The sequence below is a fragment of the Guyanagaster necrorhizus genome (genome assembly GCF_019112545.1).
Source record: "Guyanagaster necrorhizus MCA 3950 unplaced genomic scaffold BT62scaffold_7, whole genome shotgun sequence".
Classification (NCBI taxonomy): domain Eukaryota; kingdom Fungi; phylum Basidiomycota; class Agaricomycetes; order Agaricales; family Physalacriaceae; genus Guyanagaster; species Guyanagaster necrorhizus.
In genome coordinates, this window is record NW_025064886.1 from 1560893 (window position 1) to 1584097 (window position 23205).

General features: G+C 48.6%; 9 protein-coding genes across 9 annotated transcripts; 5 read left to right on the plus strand and 4 right to left on the minus strand.

Moving 5' to 3' along the window:
- Nucleotides 1-300: 300 nt before the first annotated feature.
- Nucleotides 301-2264, minus strand: BT62DRAFT_1074385 (uncharacterized protein). Its single transcript, XM_043179012.1, has 10 exons — nucleotides 1842-2264; nucleotides 1610-1781; nucleotides 1543-1561; nucleotides 1382-1487; nucleotides 1270-1321; nucleotides 1137-1213; nucleotides 984-1082; nucleotides 842-939; nucleotides 564-784; nucleotides 301-511 (listed from the first exon to the last, which is right to left on the minus strand). The coding sequence occupies exons 1-10, from the start codon at nucleotides 1868-1870 to the stop codon at nucleotides 440-442; spliced, it is 945 nt and encodes a 314-aa protein (XP_043042364.1). The 5' UTR covers nucleotides 1871-2264; the 3' UTR covers nucleotides 301-439.
- A 479-nt stretch (nucleotides 2265-2743) lies between these two features.
- Nucleotides 2744-10077, minus strand: BT62DRAFT_946578 (uncharacterized protein). The gene is made up of 20 exons (XM_043187984.1): nucleotides 9640-10077; nucleotides 8872-9591; nucleotides 8615-8819; nucleotides 8313-8560; nucleotides 7854-8264; nucleotides 7327-7803; nucleotides 6963-7278; nucleotides 6802-6909; nucleotides 6638-6745; nucleotides 6402-6588; nucleotides 6201-6351; nucleotides 5546-6150; nucleotides 5429-5496; nucleotides 5295-5380; nucleotides 5148-5241; nucleotides 4851-5096; nucleotides 4173-4801; nucleotides 3381-4123; nucleotides 3160-3324; nucleotides 2744-3106 (listed from the first exon to the last, which is right to left on the minus strand). The coding sequence occupies exons 1-20, from the start codon at nucleotides 10027-10029 to the stop codon at nucleotides 2866-2868; spliced, it is 6198 nt and encodes a 2065-aa protein (XP_043042365.1). The 5' UTR covers nucleotides 10030-10077; the 3' UTR covers nucleotides 2744-2865.
- A 976-nt stretch (nucleotides 10078-11053) lies between these two features.
- Nucleotides 11054-11507, plus strand: BT62DRAFT_1003588 (uncharacterized protein; the record flags this gene model as incomplete). Its single annotated transcript, XM_043176957.1, has 3 exons — nucleotides 11054-11101; nucleotides 11157-11279; nucleotides 11349-11507. The coding sequence occupies 3 exons, from the start codon at nucleotides 11054-11056 to the stop codon at nucleotides 11505-11507; spliced, it is 330 nt and encodes a 109-aa protein (XP_043042366.1).
- Nucleotides 11508-11906: 399 nt separating this feature from the next.
- On the plus strand, nucleotides 11907-13541 carry BT62DRAFT_965500 (uncharacterized protein). The gene is made up of 3 exons (XM_043188776.1): nucleotides 11907-12403; nucleotides 12462-12652; nucleotides 12710-13541. The coding sequence occupies exons 1-3, from the start codon at nucleotides 11984-11986 to the stop codon at nucleotides 13179-13181; spliced, it is 1083 nt and encodes a 360-aa protein (XP_043042367.1). The 5' UTR covers nucleotides 11907-11983; the 3' UTR covers nucleotides 13182-13541.
- Nucleotides 13542-13731: 190 nt separating this feature from the next.
- Nucleotides 13732-16687, minus strand: BT62DRAFT_1057505 (alcohol oxidase; the record flags this gene model as incomplete). Its single annotated transcript, XM_043178582.1, has 18 exons — nucleotides 13732-13916; nucleotides 13969-14032; nucleotides 14085-14161; nucleotides 14214-14240; nucleotides 14303-14334; nucleotides 14383-14548; nucleotides 14607-14702; nucleotides 14751-14924; nucleotides 14980-15015; nucleotides 15065-15149; nucleotides 15200-15494; nucleotides 15544-15689; nucleotides 15747-15865; nucleotides 15945-16073; nucleotides 16122-16175; nucleotides 16229-16295; nucleotides 16345-16479; nucleotides 16572-16687. 18 exons carry the CDS (start codon nucleotides 16685-16687, stop codon nucleotides 13851-13853), a joined length of 1884 nt encoding a protein of 627 aa, XP_043042368.1. The 3' UTR covers nucleotides 13732-13850.
- Nucleotides 16688-17599: 912 nt separating this feature from the next.
- BT62DRAFT_929933 (protein-L-isoaspartate O-methyltransferase) lies at nucleotides 17600-19109 on the minus strand. The gene is made up of 7 exons (XM_043185833.1): nucleotides 19079-19109; nucleotides 18947-19014; nucleotides 18854-18893; nucleotides 18469-18724; nucleotides 18084-18098; nucleotides 17856-18034; nucleotides 17600-17808 (listed from the first exon to the last, which is right to left on the minus strand). Exons 2-7 carry the CDS (start codon nucleotides 19009-19011, stop codon nucleotides 17773-17775), a joined length of 591 nt encoding a protein of 196 aa, XP_043042369.1. The 5' UTR covers nucleotides 19012-19014; nucleotides 19079-19109; the 3' UTR covers nucleotides 17600-17772.
- A 273-nt stretch (nucleotides 19110-19382) lies between these two features.
- On the plus strand, nucleotides 19383-20203 carry BT62DRAFT_731641 (uncharacterized protein). Its single transcript, XM_043182056.1, has 3 exons — nucleotides 19383-19500; nucleotides 19566-19646; nucleotides 19706-20203. Exons 1-3 carry the CDS (start codon nucleotides 19456-19458, stop codon nucleotides 20009-20011), a joined length of 432 nt encoding a protein of 143 aa, XP_043042370.1. The 5' UTR covers nucleotides 19383-19455; the 3' UTR covers nucleotides 20012-20203.
- On the plus strand, nucleotides 20204-22086 carry BT62DRAFT_731642 (uncharacterized protein). The gene is made up of 3 exons (XM_043182057.1): nucleotides 20204-20447; nucleotides 20497-20671; nucleotides 20721-22086. The coding sequence occupies exons 1-3, from the start codon at nucleotides 20395-20397 to the stop codon at nucleotides 21756-21758; spliced, it is 1266 nt and encodes a 421-aa protein (XP_043042371.1). The 5' UTR covers nucleotides 20204-20394; the 3' UTR covers nucleotides 21759-22086.
- Nucleotides 21936-22961, plus strand: BT62DRAFT_929936 (membrane-associated proteins in eicosanoid and glutathione metabolism). Its single transcript, XM_043185834.1, has 8 exons — nucleotides 21936-22012; nucleotides 22078-22172; nucleotides 22220-22326; nucleotides 22373-22435; nucleotides 22485-22530; nucleotides 22577-22688; nucleotides 22739-22781; nucleotides 22831-22961. The coding sequence occupies exons 2-8, from the start codon at nucleotides 22144-22146 to the stop codon at nucleotides 22884-22886; spliced, it is 456 nt and encodes a 151-aa protein (XP_043042372.1). The 5' UTR covers nucleotides 21936-22012; nucleotides 22078-22143; the 3' UTR covers nucleotides 22887-22961.
- The last annotated feature ends 244 nt before the right edge of the window (nucleotides 22962-23205 follow it).

The following is a 23205-nucleotide window of genomic DNA, read 5'->3' on the forward strand; positions in this document are numbered from 1 at the left end:
CGAAATCGGAGAAGATAAGATTTAATAATGTTGACTTTTAATTCACTGAAGATGATGATCCCGACTCGGACATCATCTTGATCCTCAACTCTAATTTGGTCCGAGTCGACTCGGAGTTGGTTACTCACTGCTTATTCTTTGTGTAAATCAAATCAATCGGACAATAACTTTGTTGCGATAATTGCAACTCGACCCACCGAGTCCGAGTCGGCAGCGAACGTACTACCGTGACGACTTGCAAGGTTTGCAGGCCATCTATAAGGCTTGATTGACTAAAGGAATGAGTCACCACCTTGTCATCGTCAACGTCTTGTGCTCGCCGAACTAAGGGATGGGTAGGCATGCATCACTATAATCTACAGTGCGAATGGATTCAAGCGAATTTCCTAAAATGACTATCGATATACAGGTAGCTGGCATCGTCTTTTCATTACATAATTTAAACAGTATGAATACAAGCTTTAGCTAGAGTCCCAAATTGAAGAGGCGTCGAGGGATGAATATTTTCACTCTACCAAAAAATGCTCTCAGTCAGAACACAACACAAGGATGCATATACATACCTCATTACTCGATGTCTGCATTTTCCCTGTCGAGTCGGTATCCGACGTATGCTTAAAACATAATTCACAAACCGGGCTCTTACTCGCAGGCTCAGAGCCACCATCACCATCTATTCTGATCGTAGATGGATCACTACGACCCATAGCCTTAAGCAGCATAAGAGTTATCAGAATCGTCAGGCTGTAAATGCGTCCGAGCACAGCAAAAAGGGTATAGGACGCTATTTAATGACGATAATTAACAACTGAGGATGAGCACAAGAGCCAAGCTCACGTACCATTCCAAGCGGTAAAAAGAAAAAGTATCATGAAGGATGTGGAAATGGCCGTTGTGAAGCCGCAGGTCAAGGCTTGTACCATGACTCGTCGCAATATGCTGAACACATTATTAATGAGGTTTGTAGATGGTGAAATACTCACTTCCTTGTTTGTATGTAAGGCGTTTGCATATGCCAACATGCCCAGATCAGAGATCCCGCAATAGTCACGTCCGTTGCCGCACATATCACGGCGTTAGTTCTGGAATCAGAATCGGTAAAACCATGGCATTGAATCAAGAAGGCATAATCTCACATCAAGAGCGGTACAGCTGCTACAAGGTCGCTCGGATGAGCAAGAAGGTAGATGTTTGTTACCAGATTGCAGAGCATCTACACACACTGCCCGTCAACCAGACGTACACTTGTACCGGCAAAGGGAGACTCACATGGGCTACGATGAGAAATATAATCAATCCTGCGATCCACTTATTCCCGGTGCTAAACATGCCCGTCATTTTAGAATGGGACGCGTACGCAAGAAACGTAGGAGAGACTCACAGTGTCCAATATCGATAACAGAAAAAAGCCTGGGCAATCGAGGCGGAGGTATATGTTAGCAAGCCTGCAGACGGGACGGTCCATGATAATTCTTGGTATAATGAGGCTGGACGTTCCTTCAGCGACTAATGCATGGACACAAAGTTGTTCCAAAGACAAACCTTCGCCAATAACCAAATACTGGGTAGCTGTATTAGCACAAGGATTGTCGACGGGCCCATGACACACCTTGTAAACGTGAGCCACGTCAACGATCGAACAAGCCCCGTCGATGACCAAAGATGCCAAGATCCAAGAGCGCAACGACCTTGTTATCGTCAAGTGGCGCAAGCAATAGACACTCAAAGCGACCTGGGATGTGTACAGTATCAAGTTCAACCACGAAGCCGCCAGGAGCGCCCTATATATTCCTTTCGTAAGCGACGCCAATAGCAAGAAGGGAGTCCTAGTGTAGACAAACCCCACAGACGTATCCAAAATCAAGGCCATAGCGTGGACATTCTGTGGAAAGAGAAGGCCTCAGGCTTTATATCTCGGGAAAAGGGCTGTAGTCATTCGATGACCAAATTAAAAATTTAACGTTCCCAGGAAGATCATGCTGCAGACTGCCAGGCACTTGAAGGATAGAATTCCAACATCACGGCGATCACAAAGACACTGCGAACACGCTAGCTGGCCGTGTACCCTGAGCTCGAGCCTGGTACTTAGCGCCAGGGTTGGGTAAACGCTCATGCCAGTACCAAGTCCGATATTAAAGCTGATTTCAGTTCAAGATGTCTAGAGTAGGTGCATACGAGTTAGAAACCGACGAAGAGAGTATTATCATAGTTTTTAAAAGACAGAACTTTGAGCGGAGTCTCAAAATAGCTCATGCCCACGACGACGGCGCACGCGGTGTGCGGCAGATAAGGGGGAGATTCGATTTCCAACCGGCGTTTCGTGGGCCCAGTGCCCACCGGCTTTGTAGATGACGACGGGAGGGGCAGAGCTTGTATAGTAGAATTCTCGACTTTTGTGGTCGCCCATGGTCGACTGGTCCTTCAAGTTCGTCTCCGTGATCGTTATCCTCGACCCTGTTGCCAGTCTTCCGGCTCCTCTTCCTCAGGGCGGCGAGTTTCCTTTTTTTGTGAATGCGGGAATTTCGCAATGGTTCCGTTGGAAAAGCCTTGTTCCATGTGGAATTCCGACATTGCGCATTCCACAGTAGTTACCCCCACAGTGACATAGAGCGCCTTAAGATTCCAACAGGATTGCGTGGTGACCTGCGGAAATTTTCTACACTTAGGTCGGCTGTTAGGCGTCAGGTGCCATTCCTCCTTCAAGCGAATCAAAGCGACACGCGTGAGAATGCCATAGAGGCTTCCATCTTATAGGAAAGTCTATAATTTAACCAATACACAGTCTAATGGTCAAGTAGTAAATATGCACTGTTCCGGTCTGCGAATGACATTATATAAATTACATCTTAAAGAGCATCCTTGAGATCACAGGTAGAAGGGTATACCATACACCACTGGTGCTGCTCCAGTGAGATACTTCAACTTGCACACATCCCTTGACTGGGCAACGGCTGCAACAATCGATGTCCTCTCTGCGTCCATCATCGACTGGACCGTCCAGTCCCGTACATGGTCTCTATCGAGACGCAGCTTATCAAACACTGACTGCGAGAATTTATCGATATCTCTGTCAGTCACGTCCCATAGGTTAGCGACCAACGTTGGGCTAGGACGTCTTCATTAGGAAAAGATAATTCTGGAGAGGAAAGATTCACTTACCACCCAGCAATCATATAATTATAAGGGGCCCCAACGCGATCAAAGTTGCCCATCTCCCGCAAAAAGCCCGAAGAGCATCCCCAGAGCATAACAGCGGCACATCGAGGGAGATGCCGAATCCTATGTGAACGAACATATTGTTCCCCACCGCCATGACCAAAATACCTAAAACAAGACAATGTAAACGTCGGCGCTCAAAACCCAATAAAGATAACACTGACACAACAAGGTCCCTGTCTTGCAACGCGTTCAGGAACTGTTGCTCACTGGGTGGCCGTCCAACGATACCCTGCCAACCCACAGATTCCATGTCCTCCGTCCACTCTTCAAACCTTCCTTCCGTGCGGCTAAGATCTCCGCTGGGGTTTAGCAAATAGTAACCCTTGCGAGGATCCACAATCGCCCTGTCTATACACGAGTCACCAATTGATCTGCACCGCGAGAATTCAACTCTGTCCAAAAGGAACTCGACGCTCGGAATGCGACTGACACTTCGGCCTCGTAAGATAGGAATATTTTCCCAAGGCAAGCCTTGAATATCCTTATCAAGGACCAAGAAAATGTGTTCATCCTGCTCCGGGACGTTACACGCCCTTTTAGACCTCCGAGAAACGTGCTCCTCCAATGCGGAACGCAAATCGACAACGACTTGAGTTACATCGATCTCAGCGATGGCGACGGAAACACCATGAAACTGGTACAGATCGAGCATAAAGTAGACGAGATCTTCTAGCTCCTCGTCCTGACACCGAGGAGACAGGGTAGAGAAACATTCCATTAAGGTATCGTCCAGGGTTACCCGATTAGGCATTTGATAATCGGAAGCGATCTTCCGGTGTCCTATAGCCTTCTGCTTAGTCTTCTTGTCTTGAAGGTGCAGTCCTCGCTGGAAGGCTTTATCGAACAAGAAGCGTATATGTGTAATCTCCTCAGCGGAAAGTCGTGGACGCGGGCTCAGAATAGTCTGGCAGGGCCCGTCAGTATAGAAAAGATAGACGAAATCATGGACGCACCTTGAAAGCCCCCAACCAGCAAAACTCGATGTTCTGCAACAGTTCTCGTAACCTAGTGTCTAATGCAGCACGCTCTTTCCACCATTTAGACTTCGCATCGTCGTCATTTGGCTTAATATTGACGGCCTCTTTCGTCGTCTGGTTGCTTGATTGTATTATGTCCTGGAATTCGGTAATTGCATCCTCGAACGTCAGGTGCTCCTCGCCCCCTTCGCCGTCTCGTCGACCTTTGAGTGGAACGCAGAAAACCAAGTCTCTATCGCGAATATCTCCTCCATACTGTCGAGTAACGAACAACGTGCTTTTGTCCTCAGTTACGCACATGTGCACAACCGACCAAGTGGCCGGTAGCGATGTCATCTGGCACGTTGATAAAGCAGGCATATCAACGGGGCGAGATCGATACCGCTGTTGTACATGATTCCAATAGCCCTTGAGCGATGATCCCGCCTCGTCCGTTTCCTCTTCCGAGGTAAGAGATAGCTGCCGAAGGACGGGCCTGCTAATCTGGGGCGTTCTTGCTGCAGACAAGAGCGGCCACCGACAATCATCCAAGGACACCGCAGAAGAGAATTTGTGGAGGATGGCCTCGTACATTTCACGTCGAAGCGTTATGGCAGAGGAAGCGTCTGGAGCGAAGGTAAATACATGAAAGATTTGGATACAGGAGGGAAATACCTAGAAGATTCGCGACCAGAAGAGGACCATCTGTTCCCGATTTTCCTAACGATGTCTGGAAGGCCCTGATAAGTGCCAACTTGATAGCTGCTTCTCGGACATGCGACACATCGCCATTGTGCGCCGTGAGCTTCAAGTTGTCGCAAAACAATTGAGCTGCTGTTTCAAGACTTCGCGAGATCTCCAGCGATGTTCCCGACAGCGTAGGCATGTCGGCACCCGTCGTCCCCAATGGTAGGGCTATCGCTGAAGTAATTCTTCAGTACACCGAATAGGGAGAAACACGAGAGCGCCCACTGGATTCCGTCAGAGAACTCAAGAACATATCAGCTCGGAAACGCTTGTAAACACCATGGAGGGTCAGTTTCGCAATTAAACTGTTTTCCTCCGCCTGGAAGATAATCAAATCAGACTGAGGTATCAAGCAAGAGTCAAAGCTAGCACCTTTGTTTGCGAGTTATAGGACAAACACATGAATTTTTCAAGTAGATCTGTAGATTGCTCCCCATTATCGTCACGAAGGTACCAAACTAGAAAGAGTTGAGAAAACGCGAAGAACCCAAAAGTGGAGCACATACTTCGGTTCCGTAAGAGTTTCGTAAGCAATCCAGGCACCATCAGCTCTGTGCCTGTGGATCTTCGGGGTCTGCGTTTTCTATGAGCGATCATCCCGTAAACATGTAGGGAAAGCGTACCCAAAAGCCAGGCCGTCGAAAAGTCCGAAAGTTTTGTCAAGCTGCTCCAAAATCTTTGCCGCCATCCGATAGTCGGTATCGGCATCGTCTTGATTAAATTGCCCACGAAGTCGATGCACGTCAGCTAAGTCAATGCCCGTATCATCACACATCAGCTGAAGAGCGGTTGCCAAGCTCTGTTGGCCTTCTTCTATTTTTTCCTGGTGTAACTGCAATTCTGCTTTTCGAATCAAAGCTCGGGCCATCAGTGCAGGAGCATTCAAAGACTGAGCAAGATCCTCCGCCTGCTGGGCGAAGAATTCTGCTTCACGAGCCGAACCTTGAATTGCATACCCATCACAAAGGGCAAATAGTGTCAAAATGAGACCCTCTGATATACGCCAACCCAACTCATTCATTGCCTCCCGGCGTGAGAACTCTTTCCTTCCTGGATTAGACATGGTCTCCTCGGAAGTCCGCGACGCGCCGGGATCCGTGAAAGGGTCTATTTCGTCTTGAGCCTTGGGTTTCGAGGACGGAGGTTGAAGACGTGAGAGGGCATCGAAGGCGCGATTCCACTGCCTCAGGGATTGAAGAAGGCCATCGAGAGAGGTCGCGGTGTCGTCCTGCAGTATCATTAGAGAGCCGAAGCGCCAAACGATCAGTTGAATCTTACTTTACGGGACTGAACGAGTGAGTGTACGTGAAAAGCCATAGCTGTCTTTTCGATGCGAACAATACGCCTTTGAACACGCTGCAAGGGAGGTAACGTCTTATCCTCTTTCAGATGATCCGACAAGTCTAGAGCTGCTTGGTACAGATCGGAACTATGAACGAATGACATGAGAGGCAGCCGAATGATAGCGTTAAGACCCACCTCTGTGCTACGTCATCGAGCGTAGCTCTAGCTTCTGCAAAGCGGAGAAGAAACGTGATCGCCACATCGAAAGAGACCTGTCCGGCGTGCACAGTTGGAGACAATTGATTGAAGATTTTGTTTGCCCTCTTCATTTTCCCAAGGCTCACGTAGTCATGAGCTAGCTGTGCCGAAGCCCACACATAACCTGCACCAGTATCAGCCTGAACAAATATTGACAATAGTGAGGGGCCTACGATCGCTTGAGGAGCCGACAGAACATTCAGAAATTCGTCGCATCACGTCCAAGGTATTGACTCTTGGTACCAGGAGGGACAGTACACCAAGAATGTGAACCAACGATTCTGAAAGGACGTCAGGAGTTTGAAGAGGAGGGTATGACATGACGAGGAGAGCTCACGAAGACCGTCCAAAAGTCTCTCCACGTCATCAAACACGACGTTGGTAGTGGAGGATTGACCAGCTGTCGAGGCAGGCGTTGCTGCGTTCAATGGTACATCTTCAAGAGCTGCAAAAATATCAAGTTAAAATACGTGGTTCATAAGGTTGCTGATCACTGACCCTTGCGTTGACGAGCCTTAGGCGTAGTGGGCGTCTTTGCCGGTGTCTTCTTAGCTGTCGTTCGTCTTGTACTAGATGCTGGTTTGGTGACTTTCCTGGCTGACGATTGCTTAGGCGTTGACTTCTGGGACACCTTGGCTTCAGCTCCTGATTGCAAGTGAGATCGTAAAATCTCGCAAACAGCATTTGATCGTTCCATAATTAAAGCCATTTGCTGTGGATCAGCACGACGATGCACATGCATAGCTTGCCATATATGGGCCAGAGCGCGATACTGCGAAGAATGCACGGCAAGTCCGGCATCATTCGCTGGGCACTGTAAAATTCATCAACATATGGAAATTCTGCAAAGAAATCCCTTTACCTCGCTCACAAGAGCCAGAATGTCAGTAACTATAGATTCAGGCGTACCAAGCCCGCTGCCAATATCTAGACCGCCATGGTATGCGAATATTAAAGACTTAATAAGGACTCTGGCGCGTCTCATTGGCATGCTCGCAGAAGCATATACTTCTGCCGCATCCTTCAACAGCCCCGCCATTACAGTCTGGACGGATTTCTTGGCAAGATACGGTTCCAAACATTCCAGCTGTCGTTCTAGAAGTGCCCCGACGACACTTGGATCATCGAGCCCGGCGAACCGTAGGGATACATCAGGATGAAACAGCATCAGATCGCACACGGCTTGGTAAGTAACCTTGTCCACAATGCTGCACAGTTCTTTAACAGCAGGTGAAGAGTCGAAGAGAGCGCTAAGACTAACACTCCCAGAACGCTGCACAAAGTCCGACACTGGGTAAGGGAATGCTTTTATGCATTGTACAAATGCTTCGTGGGCAGGCTACTTTAGAATGAGATAATGCAGTCATGGCTAGTGATAGAGCGGCCTACCTTTCGATTGCCGATTTTCGCGTAGCAGAGGCCCAACAGCTGCCATCGTCGATATAGCTGGTTGTTCAGTTGGGTCCATCCACCTTCTCCATCAGATCCAGGGCGTGATCGAAGGCGCAAAGCCTTCGAGCCAAGCTCACAACCATCCTTGAGAAAGCTGATTGCAGAAGCATGCCGTTCGGACTGATACAAGGTTCCGCCAGCATTATGGAAAGCCCCAGATACGCAACGTGTAAAGTTCGCCTCGTCAAAGCCAGTGATCCCGCCCTTACCCAGTTCGACTAATGTTGCCGCTCGCGCCAGATGGTTGTGCGCAGGGACGTAGGTTCTGATGTTTGAGACATCCAACCGGAATCGGGACAATACAAAAAACGTATCAAGCGCTTGTGTTAAGGAGTTTTTCGACGGTTTCTGACAGATTGTCAGCCAAAATACAAATGGTCAGGCCATAGCACTTACCACCCGAATGATCTGCTCCAGAACATTGGCAATCCGCTCTAGAAGAGAATAGATATCAGAGCCATTTTGGAACTGGGCGTCGGAACTGCTAGGCGTGGCTTCGATTGTCTTAACAGCAGCCCTTCGCAGTCTTTCCAATGCACGATCAGCTTTTCCCTCCATCCATGAGATATCTCGATATCGATGCAAAGCATTAACCGTCTCGTCGAGAAATATCACGGTACTGTCCAGGGCGTCACACAATGAACCTTTTCCGTATAAACATAAGTCTCCGATCAGCAAGCATAACATACCTAGCGTACCTTCATCTGGCTTCTCTAATAAGGCTGTGGTACGCGTAAGGGTGGCGCAAAAGTGGGCCCTATCCGTTTTGAGTGGGGAGAGTTTCGGTTCATTTTCGCCCGGGTCTGGTATTTCCGTCCTGCCTTGGGATTGAGGTACCTCCTGTCGCGGCGATACACGATGAACGAGTCCGACGATCTTATCCAATAAAGCGACATTCCCGGTCTGTTGCGAAGAATTCTGAGTTGATGGATGAGCATATGTGAAGTTTTCTTACGCGATTTGCCAGTTCTATCCAATATTCACAGAAGGTCACGAAGCCCTTCCCCTTGAGAAAATCTGCACTGACCTGCTTTGTCTCTGCGATTGTGACTAGGTGAGAAAAGGCTAGGACCAAAATATTTGTGGCATGTTGGTGGACATCTGACGAGGAAGGCTGCTCCGAAAGCAGGGATTTCATGTAAACAGAGGCATACTTGGTGGGTTGCTCCCAAAAGACGTCTGGACTGCCAACGGTACCGGGGCTCGTATAAGCCAAACAACACAAAGCGTGCATCCGAATGAAGAATGCAGACGGTGCGTTAGTTTGCATGACTTCGGCCGGGATGGATTTGGTGAGTACAGAATAGACTCGGGTGAGGATGAAGTTGATGTGCTTGGCCGGAAGATGTTGAAAGAAGGGCATCCAGGACATGAGGGTGAATTCATTTCGTAGTGTGTCCGCAAGATTTGTTAGAAAGTCAGTAGGTAGTTTGTTTGGTTGTAAGGTCGGTTTTTGAGGGGGGAAATATGTGGATGTGATGACCACCAACGCATACATAAAATAATTAGATATCAGAGTCAAGAGGGCGGGTTCGATAGCGGAAGGCACTGCAGGAATTGGCATGGTGATTAGATGAAGCTTGTCTGACGAGTTTGACTTTGATGGAATCGCCACAGACAGAAGCCTGCATAGACTTGCGTGCATGCCAGGCAAGGACAACAGCGCAACATCATGCTACGAATACGTCAGCGGCTACAGCTAATCCAGAGTAAAGTGGCGTACCATATCTAGCGCTACAAGCTTTCCCAGAACGCTCATAGCAGCCCTCTCAACGTCTATGTCCCCTGGGCAGAGCTCTCGCAGAGATGATATATGAGTGGCAGCTGACGTAGCAGCCGATTTTGCCTCCGTGAGTTTTCTTGGCGAATCACCAGTCGACCGCTTCCAACCTGAAGCCACCATCGATGCCAGTGACTGAGAGGCGGAATTGACAGCGCGCATGGCGACGACTCTCTGCCTCTCCGCGGTCAGGACAGGAGTCTGAGCTTTCTCCTTTCCTTTCGTGTTGATGTTGAGACCAGAGGCCAGTTGATCTGCAAGGCAGTCTACTGTAGACGTCTTCGGCATGCCATTACGAGTTCGAGCTCGACGAGATGTGGACACCGTAGCCATCGTACGAAAATGAGGTGAGAAGAGACTCGGAAATTCCGCTAGGCTAAGGGACGTTCGAGGTACCACGTGAGCGACGCGTTGTTTGCGCCTGTTCCACGGACAAATGCCGAGATGCCGATACAGAATTGCACCTCCGGACCGATTCCTTCCGGGTGCCGTGTCTTCTCATCTCTTGTCGTCTTCCTATCCCCAGCAACGCAGTGGCTTCTTCCGACTCGGGGTGGCGTCTTTTCGGCATAGCCTTCTGAGTGTTCCATCTGATAATTGCTCTCGTACTTGCCTACATCTGTGTTTTCACATGCCTTGGACAGAACCTTGCCACAATCCCCATCGCTGCCCGCAACTATTGCTTTGCAGGTGACTATTCTTTGTATCAAGCTTGGCATCATTTCGCAGTGAATGTTTGATGAAGCACCAGTTTTTCTTCTTGAGTCTCGTGCATTCTATCTCGTACACTTAGTATCAGTCCATCGCCACATACAATGAACTCGGCCTCGTCGACTATGGACTCTTCTCAACACATTTACCTCATGATACAGTCCATTCCGCCTTGACATTATCATTGTGTTGCAGTATTGAGATGCGAATTTATTATGTACGATTGCTCGATTACTTAATTGTGGCTCTCCTGGACGGCGCTGAATTTCCGACTACTTGAACATGAAACTGGTCGCCAGCCCGGACGCGGCTTATACCCTCTGGGTTATCAGAACTGTGACATGCAGTCCAGCATAATCCGAAGTTCTGCGCAAACCCCAATATCGACAGTGGATGGTGTCACGGCGTAGCTTTTATCCCACTAGTTCAAACCATTTCTGCGGTCATGATCTCATTTACAGATGTCTACTTTCGTGGCTTTTGAAGGCCATCTAATCATTCTCTTTTTGTCGACTTCAATTCGCTGAGAACGGCGGCCAGTAGCCATAGTGAGTCACGGGCAGGTTTTTTTTGCATCCTCTCTGACGGATATTTAGATCGATTTCGCAGGGTACTGGTGTGCGATCACGGCAGTTCTGCACTCACAATGACCTCCCAGGGGTGCATCTTTCAGTGGGAAGGACTCGTCTTTGGGGTAAGTCGTATCAACACGTGGTTTTCCGGCGCAATGAATTTTCCCTTTATCATAGATTTCCCCCGTTCCTTTCAGCGTCGTCTGGTATGGCTTGGGCGCCATCCTCGGCCTAAGCCAGGCTCCGACGTTGCTCATGAAACAGCAAGACTCAGTTAGCACCATCGTCGATAGTGATATGGTACGTAGATTGACAGGCCTCTCAAGAAGACCACTGAAGTTAGGTACTTGCCGAAAGAAACCTTAAAAGCTTTGTTACGTAGACGTTCTTCAACGTAAAATCCGCTTCCCTCTCCAACCTCCTCTAATAACCCTGAGTTCCTTATACAAATTTCAGTTCGACCCGGCTTTGGCTCTCCCCGCTGATGGCGAAAAGATTGTCATAACATTGGTGAATGTCGACGTCTGACGACAAGCAGGGACTAACGGACTGATACTCCTTCGGCGCTGTTATACTCGGATTCGGATGTTGGGATCCGTCTCATGTTTAATTGAAACGAGTCTCGAACGTTCCTGATTGTGTCCAAGTTCGCCTCACCCTTCCTCTAGATCCCTTCAAAATCTCATGCATGAGAATCAAGACATGTGAAAAAGGAGAGGCACATCGATACCAATTCAGCCCCATTGAGACACCCTTCTTTGTTTCTTCGGGTATTTAGAAACCCCAAGAAAAAAGCAAAAATATCTGAATAGAATCGATGATATGGTTTGAGATAAGTACCGGGTCTCAGAAAACAAGAAGATAAGCATTACGTATTCGACGTCGAAAGAAGTAAGTATGCCTATATATGGACAGCCGCCATTATCACATGTCAAGGAGAAGTGAGTTATATATTCGTTTGACGTGCCATTTACTCAACTTATCCGCCAACCACCGCCTCCACCATGTCGACCGCGACGGAAACTTCGTCCATCCAGATGCCTTCTTCGACCACCACCCCAGAATTTACCGCGTTTTCTCGCGTAATTTCCATCCCTCTTATCCAGTCTTCACTTGAGGCTGTCAGCCAAGCATTGGCTAACAACACCTATACAAAGTCTCCGTATTCAACCGCCAAGGGCCTCTCCACTTCCGCCTACAAGTACACCGAGCCCATTCAGATTCGCCTGGCACCCTACATTGCAAGTGTAGACGGTTACGCGAACAAGGCGGTCGATGTCGTTGAGTCTAGGTATCCATACGCTTTCACCGCGAAGCCGGAGGAGGTCGTCGAACTTGTCAGGAAGCGCAGGGCCAGCGCTTCGAAGGCTATCGATGAGAGGGTGAAGCAGCCAGCCTTCCATGTCGCCCAAGGGATCGACCAGGTAAATACACTACGAGTCTTATTGGCACCGAGCCCCAAAATTCTGACCTGATGATTAGCAATTTACGCCTCTCCTGAACTATGTCGAAGGGGCATATACTCGGATCAGCCCTGAATCCCAACCTTCGTCGCCCACTGAATCCAAGTACCAGTATCAGCGCGCTCTGGCTCTCTACAAGTCCATCGGGGGCCAGCTTTACGGATATTCCAATGAGCAAATAAAACAGATCCAGGCACACTCAGTTCTCGTGTATGTGTTTCTTCTTATCGTTCATCATTATGATGCTAACATTGCTCTTCCCAACAGACAAAAGGCAACGGAAACGTCGCATTCAATTAGTGCTCTCGCTTCTTCCTCCATCACCAACGCCCAGACTCGTATCCATTCCCTCTCAGACAACATGCTGGCTGAACTCCAGAAGCTCCAGGCTTCATCTACGGCCCTGGCCGCCTCACTTCAAAACTCTGCCACCTCCACCCTGCACAACTCTACGACACAGCTTCAAACTCAGATCCCACCTCAGGTCCAAGAGATCTACAACGACTTCTCGCAGCGTCTGTCTACCACAATCGCCGATCTTCGCACTATTGTGTCGGCGAAGGACATGCCATTGCCGGAGAAAGTTGGTCGCGTTGGGGCTGAGGTGAAGGAACAGGTGTCACCGTTGCTGGACAATTTGAAGGCAACCGTTACGGAGCTCCTTGCCCGGGGCCGCGCTGCAGTCCCTGGGAGCCCTTCCGCACCGACAGTGAACGGAATTAACGGTCATGCGCAATAAGCAACGGTGCTGATCATAGAATGGTTTATCGACTTTTTTCTCTCACTTTACTTTATCTTGACGCCCCCCAGTACTGACTGTCGCGGTTCTTTATGCACCTCTATGTTTCGATGAATGTCTGTGTATGGCATATCCTACGGTTTGAATGGCCGCCGGTCTTCCTGATTTGTAGATTAGTGGTAACTTTGTACTTACTTATTCACCTCGCATTGATGATCATAGACGGCTACTACGTGACTTTATATTGAAAGAGGCAGGGTAGAGATGAATGGATGACAAACGGATGTATGATCCGAGACCACCCTGATTTCAATGGGATTCCTTTCTACTTTGTGTAGTAGAATTCTAACCAGGCCTGGGCGCCCAACCATCAGGGCGTGAGCATTGACCCTATATTGACCCTTGAATGATCCTCACCGAGAAAAAATGGTGCGCGCCTTGAATGTGCGCAACCTCGCTTAGTTGGCCACATACCGAAGCTTTCTCTTCATTCCAATGTGGAAATTGCAAACAGTAAGAAATTGATTTATAACAATAATATAAATAAACCCCGCTGAAATACACGAAACAGGAACGTCCGATAGCCTTTATTTAACGACTGAGGAAGGAAGATAACGATGGTGAATTTGAACGGATGATTGCGATGGTAACCGCGTCCCAGACTTGAATCTAGCAATTTGTCGAACCAGTGGTAATGAGTGTTGCAGCGAGCTCTCCGATAGCATATGCAGCGGGCTGGGCGACGTTATTAGTAGCTTATCAACCTCGATATTATGTTTTTACCAACCTGAGTGTGGGCCGAGATCAGCATAGGCAGAATGGACAAATCGACTACCCGGAGGTTTTGGGTGCTACAGGGGATATGTCAGCGAGGACGACATTCTTCGAAGATATGGTGCGTACCCGTATACTGTGAGGTTAGCGCCGACGACACCGTTGCTTTCTTTTGGCAGAAGGGAGGCAGTGCCAGCGGAGTGATACTAGAGAAAGCTTAGCTGAGTGAAGGAAACAGGGATCAACGAGAAGACGTACACCAGCGTTCAAATTTTCTTTAACGTACTACAAGGCGTGGTTGTCAGCGTTCTGTTAGCCAGAATGGTGAGCCAAGAGAGTTCATTCACCTCAAGCCATTCATCGTCAGTCGAGACAGATGCTAAATAGACGTCAGCGAGAAACCTTCTGCCTCATTGGAGAAGCTCACAGCCGGGATAGACTTCCTCTGAAACCACGATTTCTTGGAACGCTTGTGTTTGGAAGAACTTGCGACCGTATGCAGTAGCCTTTGCCAACCACCATTGGTCCCACTCGGCCTCGAACATGTTGGGGTTGATAACGGGGAAGTCATCGATAGACGTCGAGTTGATGTGCTATCACAGGAGAATTGAAGAGCCTCATCAAAGGATGAAAAAATAAAGATCAACGCACGATAGATCCACGAGACAAAGGATGTGTATGGGTTATGGACAGAGAGACGTAGCTGGTGTTGGATTCTTTATCGTCACCGGCAGAGAAGGAATTGAACTAATGCAGCAAATCAGAATAAAAGAGCCCGCGATAGAGCAACCATACCAGGAGATATTCGACTTGGGTAGTTCCGTTCAAAATCAGCTCCTTGAGGATGTCAAATTGGTCTTGAGGTGTGGATTCGGGTTTCGTCGACAAGATTTCCTTGGCCTCCTCAATCTCGTCTGCTGTAAGGATCACGTCGATGGGTTCGAAGTTGACCACGGCTTGAGCGAAAGTCTGCGGAAACGCTTGGTTAGAAGCGTATTGTGATCTCAAACGCATGCATGCTTACGAGCCAGCCCTCTCCCTCGCTGTACAGTTCAGTTTCCTACGTAGAGTTAGCCAAAGTTTTTCGCGTTTCAAATCGATGAGCTTACCTCCTCCAAGAGTGTTTCATTGTATGAGAGAGCATCGAATGACAAATATCCGTCCTTGAGTTGGTAAGTCAGGAGAGCCATAGTACTGAGAATGAATTAGCCCCTAGGTCGCCCCCAAAAATATAAGAAACATACTGGTCCTCGTAATTGGCGCCAACCCCAGGAAGTTCCACCTTGACATCGATCCCCAAAGGCGTAAGAATGCTACTGTTACCAATACCAGAAAGTTCTAATAATTGTGGCGTGCGGACAACACCAGCGGAAAGAATGACTTCACCGCCACTTTTGAGGCTGGCAGTATACTCAGATCCATCAGGGAAGATAACCTGGACACCTGTTGCTTTGGGCTCAGAGGAGTCGTCAAGGTTGATCTTGGAGACAGTGGCGTAGGTGAAGACCGTCAGTTGCTTGTGGGTCTCCCACGGCGTAACTGAAAGCCGTGTTAGCCGAAGGATTCGTTGGGACGGGAATCAACTCACGATAAGCGAACTCCGACGTTTCGCGGACGGGCACCGTATTCTGAGACGATAGACTGTAATACACCCCGGCGTTGTCTCCGCTATATGCATCGGTGTTAAACGTATGGCCGAGTTCTACGGAGGCCTCGACGAGCGTTTTGTGTTGTCTGGAATAGTACATCAGCAACGTTATGCCATAAAAGATGCAAAGCGCATGCTCGTACATCGGGAGGTAGGCCGGGAACGATACGCTGACGGGACCTGACTCTCCAAGAGAGCTCGCATCAACGACATAGCCATATTCGTCAATAAGGGACGCAGAAGGATATTCCAATTGCTCGGCCTGCGGAAAGATTGAAAGTCATTTAGCAAATTGGAAAAGAAAAATATGTTATTGCATAATGCTGAATTGACTGGTGTACCTTTCGCATATGCGCATATAGCGTATCCCAGTTCCATCCTGGCGACCCAAGAGTCTCGAAAGCATCGTATTCCGCTTTTGACGCTCGTGTCCATACCAAACCATTAACAGCCGAGTCACCTCCGAGGATCTATGATCATGTCAGCTGATCCTGCTTAGAGCAGCACCACGGATTCACCTTTCCAGACGACAAATTTATTTCGTATTCGCCTGCGTGCTCTTGAGGAGCAATCTGTTGAAGAGGTAAGAAATTAATGGAGTCAGCGAAAAGCCAAGCCGACGCACCGTGAAACCCCAGTCAATGTCCGTTCCGACGAAGGAAAAAGACTTTTCAGGAATCGTGACTACGTTCCTAAAAATAATGTGAAGAAGGCAAGCCTGGGAGTGTCAGTGTTACTTACAGACCAACACCAGAACCTCCGGCCTCCAAGACCAACACAGACGTCTTCAACGATGACTCTGCTAAACGTCTGGCTATCGTCAGCCCGGCGGTGCCGCCTCCCACAACAATCTTATTGGCCGGGGTCAAAGTGGTTCTACACAGCAAGAAACAAAATAACACACATAACTGTGTATTCAACGCGTCAGTACAACGTTACACGGAACAAAGAACGTGACTTTGACGTACTCGAAAGTCTTCGTTTCCAGGATCGTTACGCCATCAGACTGTGTCGTATTTAGATCGACCAGTGTAGCGTGGGCCAGGCCCAAAAGAGCGGCGCTAAGAACGAGCGAGGTGAGCATTGAAAGAGGGGGGCTAGCAACTGAGATAACGTACGTGACTTAGACATACTTTATAGATTCCACGGTGAGATCAATTTGATGATGAAAGAGGGCGATAGGGGCTACTGATGAGCCACATCATCACCATAGATATTGGAAACGTCTTCGTTCCTATGCGTAATTGAAGCAGCGCCCTCAACGATTTTCCACGACATATCAGAATCTGTCAAGGCCGCCAGGACAGTTAGTGAGGGCAGGAACTTCAGAGGCACAACGATTGCGCATGACCAGCTTGAAGGAGTCACGGAGAAGAAAGAAGCTATTTCCAGTGGCAAAGACGTTCTCGGCTTGTGTCTATGGCTACTGTTATATGAAGTTCAGCGACGAGTAGGCTCGAATGAGCCAAAGAGAACGCTTACATGTACTGTACTACATTTTTTCTTTGAACAAGTCGATCTCTAGCATCCATTTGAAAAGATGAAATTCTAGAATATTTCTCAAGGAACACCCAGTTTAACCCTGGTACCTCATCGGTACCGGTACCTCGTGGTACCTTAGATCATATGGACAGGACACGAATTCGAACATGGAGTGCGAATTCATTGAGTGACGTTGTAGGAGGTGTTACAGGCGATGTGAACTTCAAGAATGCAGAAAAAATCCATTTGTATTGGCAGGAAATCATGGGTGAAGAAGAGTAGCAAAAAGTGTCCTCAGTGAGCGCTTGAGCACCGGAAGAAAACCAGCCACGTGGGCGATCGACGCACTTTGACTGGGTTGATCGCAACGGATTTACTCAGACTCTCTTACCGGCAAAACAGCGAGGGTGGAAGACTTCCGAAGAGGAATGGAAGACATAGGAGCATCGAGGAGGCGAACTGATGAAACGCAAGACATCGCAACTTATTTTGCAGGAGACGCCAACCCACAGACGTTTAATTATTACTAGTATTAGGCGGACCGGCAGACCACGTCAAGTAAATTTCTTGTTGATACAAATACAGAAGAATATGTGAAAAGATGTGAAATCATCAACATCACCGAACCTAGTAATACACGATTCGATCTCACGGACGAGACGAATCGAGAACCCATTATGATATAATTCACCTCTGGGATGCGCGATCGGTCAAGGGAACATACTGCCACAATATTGAACGGCAATTCATGACCAATTCATAGTACGCACCCGAACGTCCATAATCCGCGTTTCCGTCACCTTTCCATTCACATCCTTATCGACATGCAAAATATGCTGGGCGAAGGTGCCCACAGGAATGAACATCCGACCAGGGGACGCCAGCTGTTCGACGAGTTTGGCCGGAAGGGTTGGAGCTGCGGCGCCAACGTGAATCGCGTCATACGGCCCTGAATCACGTCGGGTGACGAGACGCAAATACATGTCAGGAAAGCTTACCACCCTGTTCGTATCCTAAAAAAAAAGAGTCAGTAATGGTCCAAGACGTCCCACGAAGCTCCGCGATTCGTGTAAAGGAATCCTTGGCGACTTCGATTGCGTGCGGCTTGCGTAGCTGATGTTGTCAACCACTCCTGCCGGACAACGTACAGATACATAGGGAAGTGGAATGTGCAGGACAATCTTGGATGCCTGGTTTCTGACGATGAAAATGCCAGCCTTTTCATTGAAACAGCCGATAGACCAGACTGAGGCGAGGCATCACCATTTTGTTGTGCTCCAAAATTGTGTAGAGACTAGCGCCTCTGGGCCACGATCTCTTGGCGATTTGGTAACCCCCGAATGCACGAGCTTCGCAGGCGTATGTATGACATTAGGCACTCACCAAGTCTTCCGTCTCCAACTACTAACTGGATCTCCTTATTGTCCAAGGCTTCCGCCAAGCCATCCTTCTTTAGGTTCTGCACTGACCATTCTACGAGGTCCGGAATGTGTTCAATCCCAACAACGTGTCCTGATTTCTCCGGTGAAGAAACCAGATGGTGGAAGACAGCAGCCAAGTACCCGGATCCACTTCCGACGTCTAGCACACGCGCTCCAGGACGCAGATACGGAAGTAGATGTTCAGTAGCGTAAGCATGCTAAGCCGATGGGAGTCAGTCAGTTAAGATTATTCACTGCCCTGATGCTGTTAAGAGAAAAGGCATTGCAGAAACCTTGCCCATCCACAGCAATTGTGGCTCAACAATGACTGACTAGAAGAATCGCACCATGTGGGGGGCACTAATGGTAGCACCATGGCCAATAACTCTGGAAGATAGTCAGGAATCATGTAATTCAACCGCGGGGAACGGAGACGGAACTGAGGAGAATCTTGGTAGGCATCTGCCTTGTCAATAACGTAGTTAATGCGGTCAACACTGCACATAGCCTATGCCAAGCAGAAGGTAGTAATTCAGCGTGTCGAGGTTGTGGGCATAGGTCGCCTGTCTCACCCTTTCAACTCGGTCTGCGTGGATAATTGAGCTCCTGGCCATGTTGGCAATAAGTTCAGAGTTTGTTCTTCCAGTACAGAGCCAGGCCATTATTGTCTCTATATAACCGAATAAGAGTATAGCGGTACGCCAGAGCATACGTTACCTGCAACTGCTGATAGCTGACGCAGACGAAGCAAGTTCGGATCTACCCGGCTCCAGGCTTGGGTCCCGTTATCAGCCGTTATCTGATAATGTTGCGCACGTGCAAGGCTCGGCACTGTTCCTTTTAAGTATATAGTATAATATAGGACCGCCGGAGAGGGGACACGCTGTTTCTCCAACTTCCCCCCTCACCACCACCACTATTTTGGCATTAAAGTTTGCCCCTATAATCTATGGCTGACCCGCCAATTCTACCACTGTTGAAAACGGTATTTACCGTGCGTACCGCCATTCATGCGGTTAACGTCCAGTTGGCTCATTTCAATCTTATTTCATGATATAGTCAATCCTCGAGGTTTTTCTTCTATGCTGGGCCGGTTACATTCTCGCAGGGCAAGGAATCCTTGATAAGAAAACACAGAAGGTAAGTAATGCATGACTTGCTTCCCACAATCTTGTCCCCCCTGACCCTAATATCCGCAGCAACTCAACCGACTGAACGTGTCCCTATTCACTCCTGCGCTTCTCTTCTCCAAAGTCGCATTCTTTTTGTCTCCAGGTGAGTTTTTTGTGCATCGCAGTCGTCATTGGCAGTGCCACGGTCAAATGCGTCTTTTCGCCGACTTCCTTCCGGATTTGCGGGTTCTGTGCCTGATACTACCTATGCAAGTCCCCGATTCCCCTCTAAGCTCTTTCTGTCGCTGTGGGGCCCCACTAGCGTCCAAGATCTGCAGTTTCAAGGATATAAGCCCCGTGGTCGTAGGTTTGATTAGCGGAATGCTGTTCTGACGGGGAGTCAGCCGACCGTTTCCTGGGTATTCGTTCTCCCGATGAGCTTCCAGTCGATGTCTATTTCTATTGTCCTGAAGGCTTCTTTTAATTCCGGCATGTTTTCGGTATCTATCGCCGGTTCTCGCGCAGACACGGTCTTTCTTCTCGCATTTGAACGACTTCGATGTTCATCTAATGACACATTTTTGGACATGGCAAAAGAGATCTCTTGCCATCTCTCTCGGGCGTCTTTCTTCCGCAGCAGCCTTTGTTCCGTGACGCACTGATGACGACGTCGTGATGCTTTTATTGACCTACACTTTTACTGATGTTCCATCGCAGAAAAATTGCGAGAATTATGGATAATACCTTTGTTTTTTGTTATTGTAACGGTGGTGTCGATGTCTGTTGCCTTTGTCTTGGGATGGATATTCCGACTGAAGAGATCCCAGAGGCGAGTCTTCCTCCTTGATAATTGTATTTTTCGTTAACGTATTGTATAGGAGTTTTGCCATGGCCGCTGCCATGTTCATGAATTCCAATTCCCTTCCCATCGCTCTAATGCAAAGTCTGGTCGTAACAGTTCCTGGACTGAAGTGGGGGGAGGACGACGACAACAACGTAATGCTCGGTCGTGCCCTGACGTACCTCGTGCTATACAGCACCCTTGGGATGGTGGTAAGTCTTGAGCCTCTTTGCAATGGTTCTTAGTGACGATGTTCTACAGCTGCGTTGGAGCTATGGAGTACGATTGTTAGCGCAAGCTGACGACGAGCCTCAACCTATATTGCTACCGCCGGACAACGAAGACAGCCCTCTTTTTGGTTCTTCATCTTTTGATGAACATGATGACGAAGCTCCCCGTATCGTGGTGGAGGAACGCAATGTCACAGTCCAAGGCCAACCCTCTCGTCGTTCAAGATTTTACAACTCCTTTCCCAACTCCCCGAATGACTCTCGCGCCTACTTGTCTTCTATCCACTCCTCCTCATCCACGATTGTTTCTCCTCACGTTTCATCGCCGGGGAACTCAGACTTGGAAACCAGCGATGACGAGCTGGAGTCTATCGTTCTTCCCACTCATTCTGAACGTCGGCATTCCAGGACGCAGCATTCGTCACATACCTCTTCGCACGTTCCGCATCGCCTGAAGTGGATTTGGACAGCTCTGAACGAATTCATGACTGTTCCCTTGTGGGCTTCTCTTGCATCGCTGATCGTGGCATGCATCCAACCTCTGCAGCATGTCCTTGAGGTCCACATGCAGCCTGTCAAAGGTGCATTGGCCAGCGCAGGAAACTGTTCCATCCCGCTTACCTTGATAGTCCTGGGCGCCTATTTCTACCCCCCCCAGGAAGACGAAGCGAAGACTGAAACCTACTCGCTGATACATAGCGTGAAAGGCATCTTCACCATGAGGAAGAGCGAACCTCGACAGCAAGCGACACAGGCAGGCGAGACGAAGACAGTTATCATCGCTGTAGCGTCGAGGATGATTATCACGCCGCTGTTGCTACTGCCACTGATGGCGTTGTCCACCAAACTAGATTGGCACGCCGTGCTGGAGGATCCGGTCTTTGTGGTGGCAAATGTATTGCTCATTTCATCTCCCCCGGCGCTTACACTCGCCCAAATCACGCAGGCGGCGTCTGGAGATGCATTTGAGCGATTGATTAGTCGGACAATATTCTGGGCTTACTGTGTTGTTACGCCGCCTGCGACTATATTTTATGTTGTTATGGGACTCGTTTTGTCCAAGCTTTAGGATGTATTTAGATGCTCATGGACTGCACATACTCCATAAATAGATTTATGTCCTTTTCTCTTCGATAGTCAGTGTATGTACATCATAGTCTGATTACTTCTCTTAGCGTAGGTGCACGTGTCGGCAGATCTTATCAAGGGCCCTCAGGTTCTGCTGTATTCCGCTCTTTTCTAGGATCCACGCAAGCGCTCGGCATTAATAAAGCAACTTACCAACCATTCGTCGCTGACAGTACGGAATGCTGAATATTCCACGTACGTCCCCCCCCCGGCGGGCCGAAGATGACAGTATCTGTTGACATCAGCGGCCATATAAGCAGCAACTGTTTTTTGATTAGTTTCGTTCGCTTTGTTTGCTACTCGTCCGTTGCTTATTACCTTGTATCATGGCCGCTACGATTACCGTTCCTGAAGGGTACGTCGGTCGTTTAACTTTGACATTATATTCCTAGTCCCTTGTAGATGGGCCTGGGTCGCCGCCGCTCTGCTATCTGCTCAGTTTTTGCTCTCGGGTCAGGCATTCATTGTAGGCCGACGTCGCCAGACAGCTGGCATCGAGTATCCTCAGCGTATGTATTTTTGGCTATCAGAGTCGACGCGTCTCAGTTGTTTTAGTGTATGCTGAGAAGGCCCAAGTGGAGGCCTCCAAGGATGCCAAGATATTCAACTGTGCTCAGCGTACGTGTCGTCTTCATCTTTGATAAAGTTTTGACGGACCTTTTATCAGGTGCTCATCAAAACACGCTGGAATTTATTCCTGTGGTTTATTCAAGGTGCGACCCTGACGTTGTTCCCGTGATCGTTCACTGAAATCCTTAGCACGCTCTTGACCGCTGTGTGCTACCCGAATTTTGCCGCCGCTGCCTGTGGTACTTGGGTGTTTGGCCGTATCCTTTACACTCGGGGCTATATAACTGGGGACCCTGCGAAGGTAGGTCGGCGGAACTTTTTTCTTCTTCAAGAAGCTCATTGTCTGTATAGCGCAATTCCCAGGGAGGTTTTATCGGATCCATTGCGCAAATAGGTCCGTTATCTGTTGTGAGGGAAACATATACGTATCTGATTTCCCACAGGTCTCTTGATTGGGTCTATCACTAGCGTATTCAAGTTGATGCAGGCTTCCCTTTAAAATGGACATGAGGGGGTTGTATATTTGTGTCTGTCTATAATACAATGGAAAATGGCAGTGCTTTCGAATTTGTGGTACCTGAAAGTTCTTGGGGCGGTGCTTGTGCCTGTTTGGCAAAACCTGTGCTTCTTTGAGGCAGGAAGACCGAAGTAGCATTCACCTTCACTATCATTTGCTGCAACATCGAGCGTCGTTCCTTTCGAGCTTTCCTCTCTGTCGTTGAAAGCTGAAACATATGGCGAGCTCAGCCATTCCACCGCGGTCAGCGTCGCCGCCGCCGGACACATCTCACAGGCATAGTCTGATTTCAGCGCAAAGT